Source organism: Lonchura striata, chromosome Z, assembly GCF_050655825.1.
Source record: "Lonchura striata isolate lonStrDom1 chromosome Z, ASM5065582v1, whole genome shotgun sequence".
Lineage (NCBI taxonomy): Eukaryota > Metazoa > Chordata > Aves > Passeriformes > Estrildidae > Lonchura > Lonchura striata.
Window position 1 is genome coordinate 37,069,835 of NC_140740.1, and position 19,580 is coordinate 37,089,414.

Here is a 19,580-nt window from a genome sequence, read left to right on the forward strand (position 1 = left end):
CAAAGATAGTTATGAAAAGCCATGTTTAGTGCTAGGTTTATATTTACATGTTGGAAGACAACTTGTTTCCCTACTGCACCTAATTTAAATTCATGCATGCTATTGTGTCAGGGGTTAAGATGTGAATATGCATATGTGAATATGTTTGAATCAGCAGTTGACAACCAAAAAACCCTGATGTTTTAGAGGAGAACTCTTTTGAAACTTCTGTAGTCTTTCCAAGCGCCTTTCAAAAAGATGAGAGTATGGTCTAAGGGAACAAAATACAGCTACTAACCTACCTGAGGATGTAGTAAGGATGCTCATTGGGCAGCCTGGTAGTCAACAGCCCCACATGGAATAAAAATTAGAGTAACTCAGTACCATATTTTATTTCTTCTACCATCCTTACTTTTAGCTCAGTTTCTTTCACTGGCCATCTGGTTTTGCCAAAGGCTATTTGGAATTCTTCAGATCATTAACAGTGATTGCAGGCTGAGATTTAGTATCCCCGTTGGCTAAGGACTGTTTCCTTGGTGGTGGGGATAGATAATCACCAATAAGAGGGTGATCAGATCATACAGTTTTTAGTTCATGGGACACAAAATTGATATGACCTACCTTAAAAAATACTTACATTCTAGTTTCATGAAATATAAGGATGAAAATATGAAAGGTAGATCTAGCAGACACAATGTTGAGTGAAAGTAAGTCAGAATATAGAAATTCTTTAAAATCTGCAGTAGAAAAATTTATCATGTGATTAACTTTGACTTCAGAGGGAGGAGTATTTAAACTGTGGCACTTAAAAGCTTTCCAAATAGAAACAGACCTAAGTGGAGTACTTTATTGTTTGCTGAATTATAGATGCTATTCTTTATTTCTTTGAAAATGAAATTTTGTCGTGAAACAGACATCAAATACACAGTCCTGCTGATCCTTGTACCCTAAACAAATTCTGACTTGAGTTAGTATGTATCTCCTCTCTTCTGGCTTCAGCAGGCCTTTGCAACCTTCTTGAATTTGTGGAATGCTACATCTTCAGGCTGTCCACTCTGTCCTGGAGATAAATAACTACCTTGTCATCATGGCAGATGAAATGATCAGTTACACAAGTTGTTTCTTCAAAAAAGAATGAACAGCTCACCTGGCCCATTTTTCATATTGCAAAATCAGTATCAGGAGCATTGCTTTGTATTTAGGTGTATTTCAAATAGAGACATGATGCATTTTTCAGTGACATCTTTACAGCAGGAAAGTGAAATTAAAGTGAAAACTCTAAAAGCCCCTCTAAACTTACAATAGCAATCTGAAGAACCACAGCCTTGACTGCAGTTACTTAACTTCCCTCTCCTTCCTCCCTGCTCCCCATCCCTCAACAAATCAAAAGACATTAAAAATAATTGAGGATTGGCCAATTTATAAACAGGTTAAATTAACAATAAAACAATTATCCACTAGATAGGAAGTAAGATAATACTTAGTATCTGCTAATACAGTAAGTATTCTGATATTGGAGGGATCACTACTTGCAGACTTATAAAAACTAAGTTAAAATTGGAAAGGGGTAATCAGTGCTGCTTCACATCTAGGAGTAGAAAAAGAGTAGATATTCTCCAAAATCTAAAATGGACAAAATATATATGTTTTTTTTTTAGTCTGAAACCAAACCATATAACTATCTTATATTCTTCCTCCTTTAAGTATCAAAAAGTGATGTTTGTACCTCATACTGTGTTTTTTGTACCCAAAGGGTATTTTCAGTATAAATTCCTTTGATTTGGCTTTCAGTTACATGGAAGGCCAGGAGGCACATATGTAAGGAACTCTGGGCTGCTGCCTTCCCATTTGCTGTGGTTGTAACCCTTCTCTCAACATGGCAATAGATCTTGGGTATGAAGGCCTTCCTCTGTGAAATCTACACTACAAGCAAAAGCTAAAAGGAAATTAAATCAAATTAGGATAAACCCATATCCCCTTTCCAAAATTATGCTGAACATTCCTTTTTCTGTACTTCCATAAAAGTAATTTTGGCTGCTGGCATCTTGGCAGGACTAGAGAACGTCCAAATGTTATATTACCATGGATCATGTTTAGTCAAGTGGTAAATATGATTGCTCTTTATTTTTAATTTGGTTTATATATTTGAGAGCTGCCTTTCCATTTATTTAAATTTTTTTCTGCTTTCCTTTGTATTTTTAATTTGGGTTTTGTTTTAACTTCCAAGACCTCCCTGAGTGATATGAGCATTTTAATCCCGCTTAAATCATAATAACTGTGTGAGATTTATTATTGCAACAAGTTTTCAGTCTGTTTCCAATTGTCAAATGTAAAGAAAAATTGTTTCCAATAAAACACATGAACTAAGAGAGTAGTTAGCTGGATTGTGGATGGCTTTGGTCTATACTGGATTCAGCTGGTGGTTTTGTTACTGTTTGCTTCATATTTTCATTATTGTGTGCAGAAGTGCATTGCAGCCAGCACCTTACATGTGGATTAAATAAATAAGGGAAAACACAATAGCACCCTGAGAAGTTAGCAGACCTGGTCTTCAAGGAGATAATAACATTTTCCACCTATTGTACCTAGGTGGAGGATGTTTTACTTGCACTCTCCCGCCTACTGGAGGGTGCCATCATTGTTCCTATTCTGCTGACTGTGAACAACAGCAGTCCCCTGCTTCTCCAGCAGCTCCAGATAATTGTTTTGATGTATTGCTGGATGGACAGGATTTGCACTGCCCTGCAGTCCTGCTGATATAAAAATGCCTTTAAGATCCTGCCTTTCCCATCCTAATCTACAAAGGAAACAGGAAAAAGGAACTTAAACTCCCTGTACTCAGACAGCAATGAGACTGTTCCAGCCTGCTCCAGTGCTCTGATTTCTTGCCCGTGACTTGTAAACAGCGTACCATACAGGACAAGAGTAACTGCTGAAGGTCTACCCTGGGGAAAGGATACTCCATGAGCAACTGCAGGAACTGGATGGATATACTTTGGAAAGCATGGACCCTCTAGCACACCTAGTTCTCTATGGATTCAGCCTGTTGATTTCAGGTAAACTTTGTCTTAAATAGCTGTAGTGGACCTGTCATGCCTTTCTTTGTTTTTCACACAGTATGCACCTACCCTTTCTGTCTACCCTTCACTCCAGTGCTTACCTTTACTGATTTAAGTACTAATGTTTGTTTCAGTGAGTCCACTTCTCTGTACAGATCTCTTACAGCAAGTGAGGGCAGGACTAGGGCCAAATAACTGGGGATGATTTAAATATGTGTAGGATCCACTTCTGCAGCTTTTAACTGTTGCAGTTATTTGTTGACACATTGCAGCAGGGTTTTTTTTCCTGTCTAATGGTACAATTTTTTTCATGCAGCTGATAACTTTAAAACCATTGGTGTCTTTCTCTAAGAAATCTGTTCTAAATACAGATTAAATGTCAATTTCTTCTGTGACTGACTTTATGAACATGATATGAACACTTGATATGTGTAGCTATTCCAGTATCTGATTTTAGACAAGATTCCACAAGTGGAATTTAGAAGAAAGTCAGTGAACAAAAAAGGGAGAAAATACAAGATCAATTAAAAACATTTCAAATATGGTTATATAGTATTATCAGCATATGTCATTAGTTCAGCAAGTCAGAAGTTATAAGAGATATCTGTAGAAAGACAGAAAGGTCTAGAAAGGTATACAGAAATATTATACTAATTTAAATTTAGTTTACAGTAATTTCAGCATTAATGTTTGAGATACCTTGCTGAACCTATCACATGCAGAGCCCTGAGGAAGACTGATTCAGAGTTACCCCACATTTGAGTATCACTTTTGCAATCCTCATTTTGATTTTCTAGTAAGTTTCTTCTGTAAAAATCAGTGAAATAAAAATACAAGTCACATGATAACTTTAGACTCTTAACTCACCCTTGACTATTGTATTGAAATATATATAGATTGTTCCAGTCCATCTCACAGTAAAAATGTAATATGCTGTAGAACTGCAAATTGTCCTGCAATGAAAACCAGAAAGTAGAAAGAAAAGGCAGAAGTACTCATTTCCATGCAACTTTCTTCACAATTGCTTTGCACAGATCTTCCTGATTAGCAGCATGGTAACAGGGGTTACCAATAAAATTGTGAGTTTGAGATATTACTTTTGGCACCAATAAAAGGCTAGAGGTTAATGCAGACTAAAAAAAAATAAAATGTTTTAAATCTGTTGAAGTCATGTTTGGAAATATTCCTAACTAGCAATTGCTGTAATAGGCTGCATATTGTTATTACCAATTCTTCTTCTGTGGCTTCAGTTTCTTGGTTGTTTAGCTGCACATAGATTCAACCTGTTTAGTCCTCAGATCACTTCCAGCTTTACACTTTTTGGAAATATCAGGTGCTGTAAGCATTATGGATGGAGAAGAAAAGAAAGTCCAGTTATTCCAACTTTTTTCCTTGTCCCTCCTGTTCCTCTACATGGTGTCATATACTATTTGACACAGCAATGACGTTCATTAAGTCACAAGTACAGGAGAAACAAGTAATTTGTAGAGATTAGCTAGAAAAATGTGGAGAGCACAGACAGCCCATCACCAATGAGATGCCGGTCACTGAATTTTCCACAGGGGCTAACCAGCAAGGTGTGGGCTGTAGTCACACCCATCTCAATACATCTATCAGCTTTCCCGCTTTTGTTTGAGAATGATATCATATTTCCTGAGGCGAGCAGTGGAAGACAATGTGAGCCTGCTTTTCTCTAGATACTGCAGGCGGAGTTCAGGAAAGCAGGAATGACATTCCCTGAGCAGGGGAGGGCGGAGGGCCTACACTAAGCACAGACACTGAACTGGCTTAACCTTGTCCCTGATGATTGTGGGCTTCTCTGGGTGTATTGCTGGGTAGGCACAAAATCCACTCCACCCTTTTCCAAGGTGAAAACCACTGACTTGGTTCCCATTAGGAGAAATGGCCTTTAATTTAATGGGGTTTTTTATTATTTTTATAGCAGTACTCTATTAGCAGCTAGAGCTAATGATCCAGTTTGGAAGGTGGCATTCAAAGCATACACAAATGCTCACTTTTGCACTGTCTACATTCCATAGCAAACATTCAATTAAACTGATAAGGAGTTTAATTTAATCCTGCTGGGATTCTTCAAATTAGACTGAGTATCACTACTTTTTTTTTTTCTTTTGGTTCTTTATGTCCCTGACAGTTTAGACTAACAAAATTATGCTGACATCTATCCTGAAGTATGGATTCAAATGCCAAGGTTGTAGCTAGGTTCAGTCTGTTGAGCTCTGACTAAAGAAGAGCTGCAGATTTACTTATTCCTCTAAAGGGAAGGAATGAGTGTCACAACTTGCATTTTGCCTCAGAAAACTCTCTAGCATCCTCAGGTATTCTCAGATGTTCTAGAAATATGCTTGCGGTTTCTCACAGTAAGCTAACTCTCAGAAATGTTCAAGTGCATGCTTTATTTTATTTCTCCTTTATCTGTAAAGTATTGGTGAAAACCAGCAACAATTGCAATTAGCTTCAGTAACATTTCTTTGACTATTTCTATCAGGAAACAAATATATCATCAAATGTCTCCATTCTCCAAGTCAGAATCTTCTGTGCTGCAATTTTGCTCTGCCAATAATCTTAGATCCAGTAGCTTTCTAAAAATACAGGATTTTTTTGTTGATTTAGCTGATTTTTTTGCTGTTGGATCCATATATGGTAAAAAACTCAAAATATTATAATAGACTTTTGGAAAAAAGTAACAGTGGAGCAAAACAATAAAGTAGCATTTAATTGCTCTCTATCAGTTATGCTCAAGTGTTCTGTAAATTTTCTTTGGGATCAGTAGGTGTTATGAAAAAAAATCTAAATTATCTGTATTATGTGACTCATTTTCATATTTGGAGAGTTGAACAGATTTTAACATACATTACCAGATACACAAGCACCTTTATAATGCTGTTGGCTTTTCAAAATGACAAGTCCAAATTTTTAGTTGGACTGGAAAATTCTAACAATTCTGCTTCAGGATCAAAGGAATCAGCTCTGAAAGGGTGAAATGAAGCCACACACTACATTTGTAAATGTTAACAGATGCTATTGTTTTAGATACAATTTTCATGAACACACATGTACTATGTGGTTTTTATACTTAGTCATGGGTATTAGACATAGATGGGTAGATTAATTTATTGCTGAATTTTCATTTAAGGGAAAACTGAAGCTGTAATATTTTGTGTAGATCGTCTGATATTCACATGACTCTTATCTGGAAGGCTTTACTGAAGAAGAGTTTTAGTTCCATGACCAGATCCCTCTGTAAGATCTATCTAGGAGTGGAGGGATGAAAGTATTAGAGAATCTGTAGCAAAGAACTACCCTCCAGAGACAGACCCTATTCTTTGCTCAGTAGGTTATATTTAGGATGCTGTTTCACTGTGGTTTCAGTGGAGGCACACAGCAAAGAATAACCCATGTCTAAAGTAGAGAATTTCCTATAAGGAGTTTTAAATGTTGATTGTTTATATTACACATTTGATAACTGTTCTCCAACTGTTAAACAAGGGTCATATCTCAAATAAGTTGAAAAGCTATAAAAATACATTTTATAATTCATCACTTGGAACCATTAACCATTATGGTGTAAAGATATTAGGCATTTGCTAAGTTTTGAAAGAATTTTTGAAGGAAATATTAACAAATGACATTTCTCTTTTCAGAAATCCAAACTTTTTACTTCAAGGGTGTTTTTTTTTCTTGCCTTTTTTTTTTTTTTTTTTTTTTCTTTTTTTTCCTTGATAATGCAATTCCAACTGCACTTCTGATTGTGCTGATGACTTTCCCCTGTGTTATTTCCTGGCTGTTCATCTGTTCATTGCAGACAAGCCACTAGTCAGGGGCCTTGGCCTCCTTAGTGACAAAATGTGCTTAGCACCAGAAACACCTCCAAGCTACTTTAGTCTGAAAAATCAGTAAGTGGCAATGTAAGAGTGCCCTTTTGTACAGGCAGGAGTGTGTTAGAATGTGTTCTTCCAGCAGTCAGTGCTCACAGACAGCCAACCTTATGCTATTTGTGTGCACTAATTGTTTACCTGTGTTATTTTATCTACTCCAGCTTGGCACATTTGCAGTACAAATACAAGCTTCATAATGCAACTGACAAGGGCCAGCCTTGTTATGGATGTGTCTATTTTGATGTGCACACACACTCTTGATATGATACCCATATTTTTGCTGCCTGCAAATCCAACCAGATGAACCTGAACTACAAGCCTGTCCCTCCTGGAGCTTTCCCACATTCTTCAGCCTCTTTCAACATTTTCAGCATTACCTGGCATACGGTCAGCTAGTTATTCAAACAGCCATTGGTGCTGCTATGTTTCCTATTTTACTCACTTGTGGTCAACAAGGCCTAAGGAGAAATCATGACAAACCATGTTTTGGTTTCTTTCTTGTGTTTTGGTTACTCACACAAACACACACACACACACACACACACACACACACACACACACACACACACACACACACACACAAACATATTTCAGCATGGCTTGTCCCCTGGAAACCCCAACAAAACTGCAGCACTGTTTCTCTTCCGGCTTTTTCATCTAAAAAGATTGTTTTGACAGGCTGTGAAACAACAAACATGTAGAGAAAACAAGGCAGTGGCATTTCCTTCAGCTCCACCAGAGGTACCCAAAGGCAGATGAGCAGATGCTGAGATAGGGAGCCCTCATAACTTTGAAATTATTTTGTTTTTCACACGTGTGCTCTAGTCTTCCCACTACTGCTAAGTAGCATAGACATAGCCTGTCAGTAATTTTTCATCTCTTACTAGTTTCACAATACCTTCCCCCCACGAATAGTGTCCTATATCTAAGGGCAAGTGGTCTTGGTATTGGAGCAGTGAAGCATCCAACAGCTGCACAGTAACATCATGTAAAACAATAACATTCTTTACATAAACACCAAAAAAGGTTTTATTGGGAAACCTGGTTGTTAGCTTGTATAGCAGATGTTTTCCAGGAGCATTTCTGTCTTCTTTTTACCCCTATTGTTCCAGTTCTATGGGAGAGAATCTTACTCTCTTTGGACAATAATAACTTCAACCTTGTTTTCCTGTGGAAGAATGAGCTGTCAGAAGAGAATCTGACTCACTGGGAAAAATTACCTGAGTTGCTGCTATCTTTGCATTCCAGATAAAATTTCCAGGGCACTTAAAGATCACTGAGCCCATAAAATGAATACATGGTTTCAAAGCCCCCCAGATTATTTCCTTTTTTGAGAATGAACCAAAAATAACATATGTGCTGAGAGCCCAGGAAAAAACAAGAAAAAATTCCAGATTCTGGTTTGGTCTATGTTTTACTCTTCCTATGAAAAATATGCCCAAACAGTTCACGTTTTGGAATAGTTTCTGACTGGTTTAATATTAAGTAAGGAGTATTTAATTTTTTTTCTTTTTGGAAGAGGAGACATGTTGATTTGTTCTCTATTTTATTTATTTCTTCATATTTATTTTGACTTATTTCCAGCCTGATTATCTTCCACATTGTCTAGTTAATTAATTTTTTTAAAAATCATTGTTTATTCAGTACTTCTCCAAGAATTAATAAAATGCTCTACTTCTTCAGCAAAATTGCTTGTGTGGTTGCCATTTGTATTTCTAAATAGATTAATTTAATTATTTTAATCTGGTACATTGTTTTATACCAAAAATAAGACTGGAGAGGGTACAGCTGAAGTTATAACTACAAAACAGGACATAATGAGAAATACTGAAGTTTAGACTATTTAGCAAATTGGTTTTGTTCTAAATCAAAACCTTATTATTTCAAGCAAAAGGAGTGCTCATTGTTATATTTTAAGAAACTTGCAGGAAGAAGGATTGATGACTTAAAAGTTTGGGGTTTTCACCAGTCTCTAAATTATTTTTAAATCATGCAGTGAGTGTCATATCCAACTGACTTTCACTTTCAGCATAACACCAAAATTAAGCACAGATTCTAATTTTTTGGCACCGATATAGTATCTGTATGTTTTATATTCCCGTTTCCAGATGTCTAATAGCAGGAATAATTTGTGTTCCAAGCAATAATAGTAAAAGAAAAGAAAAAAATAAAGAACTACATAAGTATTACATATTAGATCTATTCTCTGCTTCACCTGGTGAAAATGGAGTGAAACTTACTGGAATTTTCTCCCCTTTCATCTTCTCTTAAATAATTAGTACTTTAAAAGTATTAATCTTTCTGCTCACCTCTTACAACAGATCTTCACCTTGATCTGTTAGACTCCAAATGCCAGGAGGAAGACTCCCTCCTTATAGTAATTTCAAGCAATCAGTAATAAAGCTCTACAAATATAAGAAAATAAATATATCTTCAGGTGTGTAATGTCTAAACAACTTCTTTGCTTCTACTACCAATCATTATTAACAACTAAAACCTTCCTCAGAACTTTGAATTTTCAATACCCCTTGCAAATAAGACCTGTGTCCATGTTATATGCACTTTGAAGGACAGTGAGCTGTGATTACCCTGTGTTGGAGCTGACAACTCCACCTGCTTGCTTTGGAAGAGGAGCATAAGCCATTGTGTTGAACATTTTTTCCAAATAACAGACAACTTTGCAATGGCCTTACAGTAGATGCCTAGAGTTTTCCCATGTTTTCCTGGAGACAAGACAAGGGTAATAGTGGAAATCTGGAAGTATACAGGCAGGGAGTGTCAGAGGAAAGGACAAATCAATACTTTTCTCCTAAGTGTTGCTGTGTATACTAATCTATGACATTAAATAATCTCAGCTCAAGATTGCCACATTTATTCATGAACCCTAGTATCTAGCACCAATAATGATCTAGATCAATGATATTTTAATCTTTATCAGAGACTTGCTTGCTCTTTGAGTAAAAGTGTGTCTGGGATGTGTGCTAGGGAATTTCTGAGAACTGTTTGTTTCAGCTGATCCTAGCCAAGTTTTGCTGGTGCAATGCAGCACAGAAAATATGATGACTGTGTCTGTATGAATGACATTTTGGTAGAGAACAAGAACACAGGGACTACAGAAACAGCATGGCAAATTTCTCTGTTTAGCACAATTTCCCGAGGTGAATATCATAGAATCATAAAATAATTTGAGTTGGAAGGGACCTTTTTAAGGTCATCTAGTTCCAATGTCACTCCTATGGACAGGGACGCCTTCATTCAGACCAGGCTGCTCCATCCAGCCTGGCCTTGAACACTTCCAGGGATGAGGCATCCACAGCTTCTGTGGGGAACCTGTTCTAAAGGCTCACCTCCCTCATTATGAAAAAGTCCTTCCTTATATCTAATCTAAATTGACAGTCCTGTTGTTTCAAGCCTTTTACCCTTATTCTATCACTACATGCCCTTGACAAAAGTCTCTCTCCAACTTTCTTGTAGTCCCTTTAGGAACTCAAATGTGCTATAAGGTGTCCCCGGAGTCATCTCTTCCTCATGCTGAACAATTCCAGTTCTCACAGCCTTTCCTCATAGGAGAGCTGATTCAGAACTCTGTCGTCTACATAGCCTCTTTTGGACCTGTTTCTACAGGTCCATGTCCTTCTTGTGTTGAGACCCCAGAGCTGGATGCAGGGTTCCAGGTGGGCTCTCACTAGAGCAGAGGGGCAGACCTCCTTCCCCTGCTCTATGGACTGAACTGCTTTGGATGCAGCACAGGATACAATTAGCTTTCTGGGCTGCAGGAATCCGTATTGGAAAAGCTGTGAAAGATACAGGTGAGTATCACCCAGCAAGACAGAGAACAATCCTGTAATTTGGAGAGGGTCAAGAGGAACTGCAAGTATTTCCCTCCATTTATTTTGCTGTCTGGGCTATAGTCAGTGTGCTGTTATTTAAACCTCTTCAGAGGGTACCATTTTCACTGTGCTGGAAAGACTCAAAACACTGCATCACAGTGAGTGGTGTGTCATAAATACTTAGCAATGGGTCTTCCTTGCATGGTATTTTCCATTTACAACATTAGCCTTCTGCAAGCACTTTGTCTTCTCAAAATCTATTTGCACACACAGCAAATTGCCTTTCTGATAAAGTCTGTTCTTCAAGGACCAAGGCAGGAGTGGAAGGACTTTTTCAAGGCAGCACAGAGGATTGTCCCTGCTGCTGAGATTGGCCACTTCCTGGGTTTTTCTCAGAGCTAAATTCTGTTGTCTTATTTGATTCTTACATACTCAAAACCTTCATTAACATCTAGGACATGATTTACCTAAATTTTGTCAGACTAGGTAAGTTCCTTTCTAGCAAAAATGGATGATTTACTTGAAATGCATTATCATGTATGAATCCCCACCCAGTGGAGTCAAAGAAAACATTACTATTACCTCCAAGGCCTTATATTGCTAAAATGCCTTTTTTTTTTTCAAATTCTATATGAAGCATAGCTTTTCTTAGTGCAAAACTTCCAATAATTTAATTTCTACTTGCAATATATTCCAGCTGTGAAACCTTAGCTGCAAATGTTTGATACATAATTCTATACTTATGCCTAGATAAAAATCCCTTTTAGAGGCAGAAAATTATTTTATGTTTCTCTGGGAAGAAACTCCATCTGTGTTCCATCTGCCTTATTGAGACTTCTGGGCTTCCCTGCAGTGTTTAATATGACAAAAAAGCACCTATCTTTAGACAATGAATCAGAACAATATCCATCCCCTGGTGTCTAGATTTTGATTCACCCAGAATATTCTCAAATTTAAAAAAACAATATGCCTACTTGTTCTACACCTTTATTGCATGAATTTACTACAAGGAAAAAATATGCAGCAAATACCCTGAATCTGGTAGAAAGTTGCTTTGCATATCGATCAAAGGCAGCATGAAAGCTGATCCTCAAAATTCAGGCTTCTCCTACTGCTTTTTCTCAGATTATTAAAATGTTGAGATGCAGGGGAAGAAAGAGGGGTTATTTTCACCTTTCAATCTTTGGTGGAAGTCAGAGGAATGGAGAAATGCTAGGGAAAATGGAACTGGAGCCCTGGATGACCAGCTGTCCTCTGAAGGACACCAGCCCTTGGGCCCACACCTTTGTATTGGAAAAGCTGTTCTAGTTCTGTGCCCTGTGGCTGCCAGGCAGAAAAAACTATTTCACCTCTACTCTCTAGCAGTGGGCCTGACATAAATGCAGACATGTCAAGCCACAGAATTTGAATCCAGATTTGATTCTGAGGTTCACAAAAATTTGCAGAAGCCAGGATATTAAAGTTTGTGATTTTAGGAATATCTCTACCTAGCATGTGATCCTTGCTGCTGTAAACTGATGCTGCTCTCGGTGATTGTTGAGCTATATTAGCCTTTGGCTAATGCATCAGGTCCATAGTAAAAGCACAAATATTCCTCATATAAAACTGAGAACCTTGAGACAAATGTCCCATAAAATGAATGTGTGAATTGGCTTCTTTTCTATCACATATCTCTTTAACTTTGTTCAAAGGATTAACATTTGCAACATGCAGCAGGATGGACTGACTTTACTGACCTGAACGTTTGTGCAATATTAACTTTAATGTTGCAACGTTTCCAGAAGGTTTCATTTCTCCATTATGTAACTGCAAATCATCCGGGCTGGCACATGAAAGGGTGGGGGCTGCGGAAGACTTGTTGGGTGTGGTGAGTGTCAATGTGCTGTCAAGATACTTCAGTCCTCAGAGTGGTTGCTTGCATTGAAAGCAGAGGAGTACCTCCTCCCTTGTCCCAGAGCACTGTAGAGACACACGCAAAGACTGCAGTTAGCACTATGACCTTCTTTTGACCTTCCTTATCTAAGACTATACGCCTTCCTTCCCATCAGAGAACATTTGGAAGCTGACCGGCATGAAATATTAGGTCTATGTAAATACAAAATATCCTTGTATCCAAATCAGGAAAATAGATGTGATGAATAAAAGAAATCAATTATTCTTCCTGTTTCAGCTGGAAAAAATGTTAATGTTTCCCTTCTCCTTACCCTGAACTCAAAAAAATAAAGGGAAACACCTATTATTTGCCAATTGCTCATTATAGGAGAGCTGAATTTCCCTCCAACTATGCACATTTGAACAGCTAAAACTGTGGCACTCTGCTAGAGGATATTTTAATTAGGCTTGTATCTCCCATTTTCAAAGAAACTTTCACCTCTATGTGTTTCAGGCAATCGTATTGATCAAAAGAAGAAATTTTGAGTGATTTAAACCTGACCTTACTTAACTAGTGGTCTCAACTTGCTTTTTGTTTTTACATAAGTTGCTTTGTGCCATGGGTATTGCCAGGGTCTGTTAGGGCTTCAGATATTTGATGTGATTGACTATGAAATCATGAGTCCAAATTCATAAAGCAGCTGCAAAAAAATGTCCCATGTGTTCAAAGTACTACCATCTCCTATAATTGAAAGGCATAACTGCTTTGCATCAATTCATACGTACTAAATCCATGTGAAGTAGATTGAAGAAACACTATTAAACTGAAAACCTTATCATCCACCAATTCTATTACCAGAAAAGCACCATACTTGAGGCATTTATGTGCATGTCTAACTATCTTATCTTATACACTATACACTTATATACATTTATCTGCTTTGGCAACTTATTATTTTCCTTGGGCTTCTACAACAGCACTTGAAAGAAATTCAACACGTTTGTAAGATGTACTGCCTTTTCTAAGAAGAGCAAATTCCATTTGTTTGTGTCATAAAAAATAAATCCTCAAGTCATTGTGCAGAATACTTTATTTGTGTTAATCCAATTTTGATGAACGCTGTGCACAGCACCAGCCAGAGAAACCCTGAGCACTAGGTGACACCAGCTTACCTGGTGATTTGATCAGCCACATCAAATTCTGCAGTAAATTTTTTTTAATTTGATTTTTTTTTTTTTTTTAGGTAAAGTAGAAGCAGCATTGGACCTCATACTGATCAATTCCTTTCCTCTGGTGGGCAACTCTGAGACATCACTTATATGTGTCACTTCCAAATGGCGTTCCCATGAGTCTATCACCATAGGCCGGGACCAGGAGGATGTGGCAAACCAGCACCGAGAACCACTGGAAGTTAATGAAGATTCCAAAAGAGCAGCAGCCAAGACAGTGGTGTGGAAGAGGGAACAGGCCAGTGAAACTATTGGAGCATATTACTGTGAAGGGAAACTCAAGGATGAGGTGACAAGGATACATACCATGAAGATGCCACTGGGAGGTACTGTATAGTTGTCAGATCTGAATTTGCCATGTCACTGCTTGCAGACTGGCAGCTACCCTTGGTTGACATAAGTGAGCACAAACATGGCCCCAGACCAGTCAAGGCAGTCCTGAGTCAATAAAAACAGACTTGGTTCAAGACCTTTTTTTTTTTTATTCCTACAGGGCAGAGAAACTGGTTAGTATTAGGTGCTAGTCATTTCATTGTGGAAGTTAGTTAGACATCTGTAAGTATTCTGCCTGCATCTGACTACTGCTGGGAACACAAAGTCAGCAAATTAAAATGGCCTCACTGACCCCATGAAATAACATATGTAGCAACTCCTGCACTGGACTTCTTGCAGGCCAGACACTTGATTTCAAACAGGATTCCACTTTAAAAGTTTGACAGGTCTGACCACTATTCTATCTTTCTTAAGTAAATGGGCAACCTGAGCCCAGAGAACAATTGCCTTGCCTAAGTTTTAGTAAAACTACGTATCAGCAATACTAGATCTGCATAGTCTGTGTCAGTGTGGGGAAAAAAAAAAAGCATCCCTGTCAGCACTGGAAAGAAAATCTGGAGATGTTTTCCAAAATCTGAGAAGGTTATTCAGAAAAGTCCACTACAGATTTCACTATTCATTTGATTTTGGTTTTAGTCTATGCACAGTAGTAAAAGCAAATGTGCAGGGATATACTGGGACAAGAAGGTGAGATTTCTAAGGTCCATTAAATTGCATTTCTGTATGTTCAAAATTTCTCTTTTTTCTGGAAATCATTAGACTTCTGGGACAAGTTTCAAAGAAGAGATAACCATAAACTACTGAAAGGCACAAGAATTTTTGAGTAGTTTTCTACAGCAAATCACATTGTCAAAACTGATAATTTAAAATAGATTTTACTGTACTGCTAATGCTTTGTGCCATGGCAACTGGTCTGTAAGGGCACTTGACAACTTTAATTTTACTTTATTAGATTTTAATAAGAGCAATTTTTGTTGTTGATATCTCCTGAAATTAAATAACAAATTTATAAAAGGAGATTTTTTAATTCATTAGAGCTGTAGCTAGTGTCTATTATCATTGCTTTGAACATGGATAGGTTGGAAGCAAACTGAGTAGGACAAGTACATTTTTCCTTGGCTTGTTTTCTCTGACCAAAAGTGGTCTTTGGAGGCTTGGATTGGTCACCAAGAAAGATCTGCAGATGCAGACTGACAACTCCATTGTTTCAAAGAAGACTGCAGTGAGGAGGAGATAAGGTAATAGTCCATGGAATGTCAACTTGCCCCTGCCTGTGGCAGTCTGCCAGCAAGCTGAGCACATTTCTAGCTGTTCTGTTGTAGAGCAATGTGCATGGGTGGAGGAATGTCTTCTGAATCAATTAGTTCTTTCCTCTTAGTATCTATGGGCCTAGGACCAGAGAATTTTAAGTAATAAAATTTTGAAGTCTTCTTATGTGACAGATGTTGTTCTAAACTGAAGTAGCATACACAACAGCAATTGGTAGATTTCTTTGATTAATTTTTAGGTTTGAATCCCTTTCTCAGATTTTCTCTGCAAAAGTTTTTACTCACAAAATTCAAACTAGCAAAGTTTGTCAGTGAAAGCAGCAAAAGCATATAATCTAATCAGAACAGATGGGTAAGAGAGAGGTACATCAGAAATTCCCATAGCTGTTAAAGTGCACAGAAAGTGGGGAAAGGTTAAGGAAAGATTTTGGGGTTTGGCAAAGCATGTGTGTCTGGAAAACAGACCTTTTTCCACTTCACTCTTGCTGTCTTTATAATTTTTAAAGGCAGAATATGTTTTTCAACAGAAAAAAATTGAGTTGAAATGTGCAGTTTCCATTGGTGACATCAATGTCAAAGGAAGAAGCAGCACTTCTGGAAAGCCAGCCACTATATTGCATTTTTCTGGCAAGAAGCTGGTGAAACATTCACCCAGCATTAATAATTTTGGTAGCCCTACTGACTTAGTGGAAACTGCCATCTCCCTGATTATATACCTATTATCAAATATGTACATACAGTGAAAATTTTTTGCTGTGTAGTATGGAGAGATATGCTTTATTTTACCATCTGCTATTCTGAGATTAAGTCCATTCTCCTGAATTCTTTATACTGAAACATTATAGTTACATGTGTAATATTCATACATGCAGTGACAGGGAACAGTTTATGCTTTATCTTCTTATGGGGAGTGATCCTTATTCTGTATAAGTACACATCTCTAGAATAAAACCCCACAGAGTGTTCGCCTTCTAGTCAAATACAATTTATTCAATTTCTCTACACAATAAATGTTTATTTTCATATATGTGATTGAGTTTTCCCCACAGATACTCAACCATAGAGGTGTCAAAGGGACAATGATTGAGTTTTCCCCACAGATACTCAACCATAGAGGTGTCAAAGGGACAATAATGGAAATGTTAGCAGTAGAGCATTATGGCACTTGTCCTGCAGCTCAGTTCGTTATGTCTCTATAAGGAATTGCCACACTTGAGATGTGAAATCATGTAATACAAGTCACAATCTAAAAATATGTTGGAGCTGAGCCCAACTGGGAGTGTGCATTCCTTTCCATTGCAACAGTACCCTGTAGAAAAGCCTAAAATCCAAAGAAGAGTAGATGGGAATACAAAAGTTTAATATCTTGTTAAAACAATTAGCATTGTCTCACTAAATTTGGTCCAAAAAGCACTGCAACTAAACCCCTTATGATAATTTGTAGCTAACAATTAATTTTTTAAAAGCTGTTGAATTATTTTTTTCTTAAATAGATAATGATTTTTCACTATGCATTTGTTACTAATAAATAACTTCTAACTTGAGAGCTGACAGTAAGTTGGAATTGCTTTCAGTTTTTGTTGCCTGTTTCTAACAAAAATTTAGCTCATTATTCTATATTAGAAATTTCTGTTTATCTAAGATGTAAGTGTAGATCCAGTGTTTAGGTAAAATGACAAATGCATGTACTTAATGTAAAGCAGGGAGACTTCTGCTGAAATCAATTGTATATAACTTACAAAAGAATGAAAATGTATGGCAGAGTCTCAGAGTATAACCACTAGAACTGCACAGGGGATGGAAATTCCATTCTGCAAAGAATTGTCTATTTTTAATAGTTGTCTTGTTTCCAAATATAAATAAACATTAAAATGTCAAAATTTTCAAGGAAATTATATTCTAAGACAGAAGTTGGCTTGCTCAGATTTTCTTTCTCTAATTTTACATCATGTGATACAAACATTTTGATTTTAACTTAAAATTCTATTTTGTAATGAAAATATCAAAATGTTCTTTCTTTTATTGCAAAAATATAATCCTTTTTACTCCCTCAGATTTTGGAAAATAATGTTGTGGATATACTGACAGAATTTCATACATACTTTGATACAGCATCTGTCTTCTCATTTTTTACAACTCTGTTGCATATAAAATATGACAGAAATATATTTCATAATTTTTTCTATGCTTTCTGATCCTATCTCTTTCCCACCAATTGATGGTATGAACCAAAGAATATTTTATTAACAGTTTTGCAAAAATGAACCAAGAAAGGAGACATGATTCTTCATAAAGGGCAATTTTTTATTAATAAGTTGTATAACAGTTTATATTAACTTGTATATATGTTTCTCAAAAAAATATATGCTGTGAAATAAATATTTGTTGTGAAATTGAACCTCTGAAAATGCAGAGTTGTCTAGGAGCATGAATGGCTCTTCAAGAGTTCTTTTCAGCTGAAACTCAGTTGGGTCTTATGTCAGAAAACTCCCACTCAGCTGGCTGGACAGGCAGGTAGCAGCAGAAGGAAAAATAAAGATAGATGGACTTACATGGGGGAATTTCTATAGGAGGAACCCTTAAGGTGAAAAAACTTCAAATGTAGAAAGAGCAAAAGGATTGGTTTAAATCAATATATCACTCCCCTGAGTATTCTACAAGGGAAAGTACAGAGGTATCAAATTCCCCATCAGGTAAGGATCTTAATAGTTAGGAAGTGAATTTGGCTAATTTTAGAAGAATTTTTTTTCCCATAGAACATATAAACGACAGTATGGCATAAACCCTCAGAGCTAAATTTGGCCTGAAAATCTGATTTTATTGTCAAAACACTTCACAACTTTCCCTTTGGATTTTCCAAGTAAATGAAAGGAATCATCTTTAACTTTTAACTTGTTTCAAATTAATGTGGTAATTAAAATTACCATTTCACTAGTTTCATTAAAACTACCATTTCAAGAAGAGCCATTTCTTGAGCTTTTTCAGTCCCTTCCACAGTTATCTTCTGATGACATTTTTCCACTAGTACAGATAAGAAATAGGCAAAAATGTTGGGAAAATCCTTTTATCTACTGCTTTCTCTGTTGTTTAAATCAATATCTACAAATAAAGGTATAAAAGTCCCTTTCTGTTTAAGCAGGAAAATGAATTTAAATTTCCCTGCTGGAAAACTGCTGATCTACACCAGTCTTTAACACTGAATTTTTATTTTCACTAAGCAATATTTTGTGGTGAAAGTACCATAGCCTGTGAATATTATTTTTTTTTTCCCTTTGGTTCTTAGTGCAATCCAACATTCTCTGTATTTCCAGAATTTGGTGAACTAACAGAAACACAGGCCTACTACAACCCACCTCACCTCCTCCCAGCCCTAAATAATTGTGGTCTCCTGAACTCTCTTGACATTTCTGCATTATAAAGCTTACGTAGAAGAGAACTTAAATCACCTTAGGTATTTATTTGCCAGTGACAGCTTGTTCCCTGCAATACAATTTCCAGTACTTTTTCCAGTCTGATTTAAAAATGTCTTAAGAGATAAAGAAACTGGAAAATGTTTTACAGCCAGTTGGAGTTCCTAGTTAGAAACCGTTTCCAGTTAGAAGCCAATTATTTTTTTCATGCCTCAGGTTCTAGTGGCAGTCTGTTGTTTCAGGGTATAGGCAATTCCTCTGTCTTTGCTAAAATATAGGTTGAGGCAGCTGATGGTAAAGAATCACTTTATACTCTAAAGAAATTGATGTGTCAAAATCTGAGTGAGGCTCGTGCTGTAACCCATTCTCAGCTATCAGGCCAGAGACCAGATAGAGACAGTAACTGCTATTTATCACATCTGTTTTCAGCTTCCTTCCACCCAGTGGCATTAACTGTTACAGCAAATAAGGGAGAGCATGTGAATATCTCCTTCATCAGAATGGCATCAAAAGAGGAAGATGCAGTGATCTACAAGAATGGTATTCAATCTTTTTGTCTTTTCTCTTTCTGCTATAATTGTTTTAGCTGAGGGCCAAGTAAGTCATTTAAAGTTAGAGCTGCTGATGCCCATGCTGTGCAGCTGTAGCTGGCATCATTCCTCACACATTTAAAGTTTCCTAAAGGGGTGAATTTCCATATCCA

General features: G+C 37.0%; 1 protein-coding gene across 2 annotated transcripts in view; it reads left to right on the forward strand.

The window, feature by feature from the left end:
* The first annotated feature begins 2,674 nt into the window (after window positions 1-2,674).
* Window positions 2,675-19,580, forward strand: part of TEK (TEK receptor tyrosine kinase) — a 36,097-nt gene continuing 19,191 nt past the window's right edge. Inside the window, exons 1-3 of one of the 2 annotated variants that reach the window (XM_021535932.4) lie at window positions 2,675-3,035; window positions 13,881-14,192; window positions 19,307-19,417. In XM_021535932.4, coding sequence (XP_021391607.1) covers window positions 2,984-3,035; window positions 13,881-14,192; window positions 19,307-19,417 — 475 coding nt within the window. In that variant the 5' untranslated portion in view covers window positions 2,675-2,983. The remainder of the gene's footprint in view (window positions 3,036-13,880; window positions 14,193-19,306; window positions 19,418-19,580) is intronic. The other variant, XM_077790252.2, reaches the window with a different exon arrangement.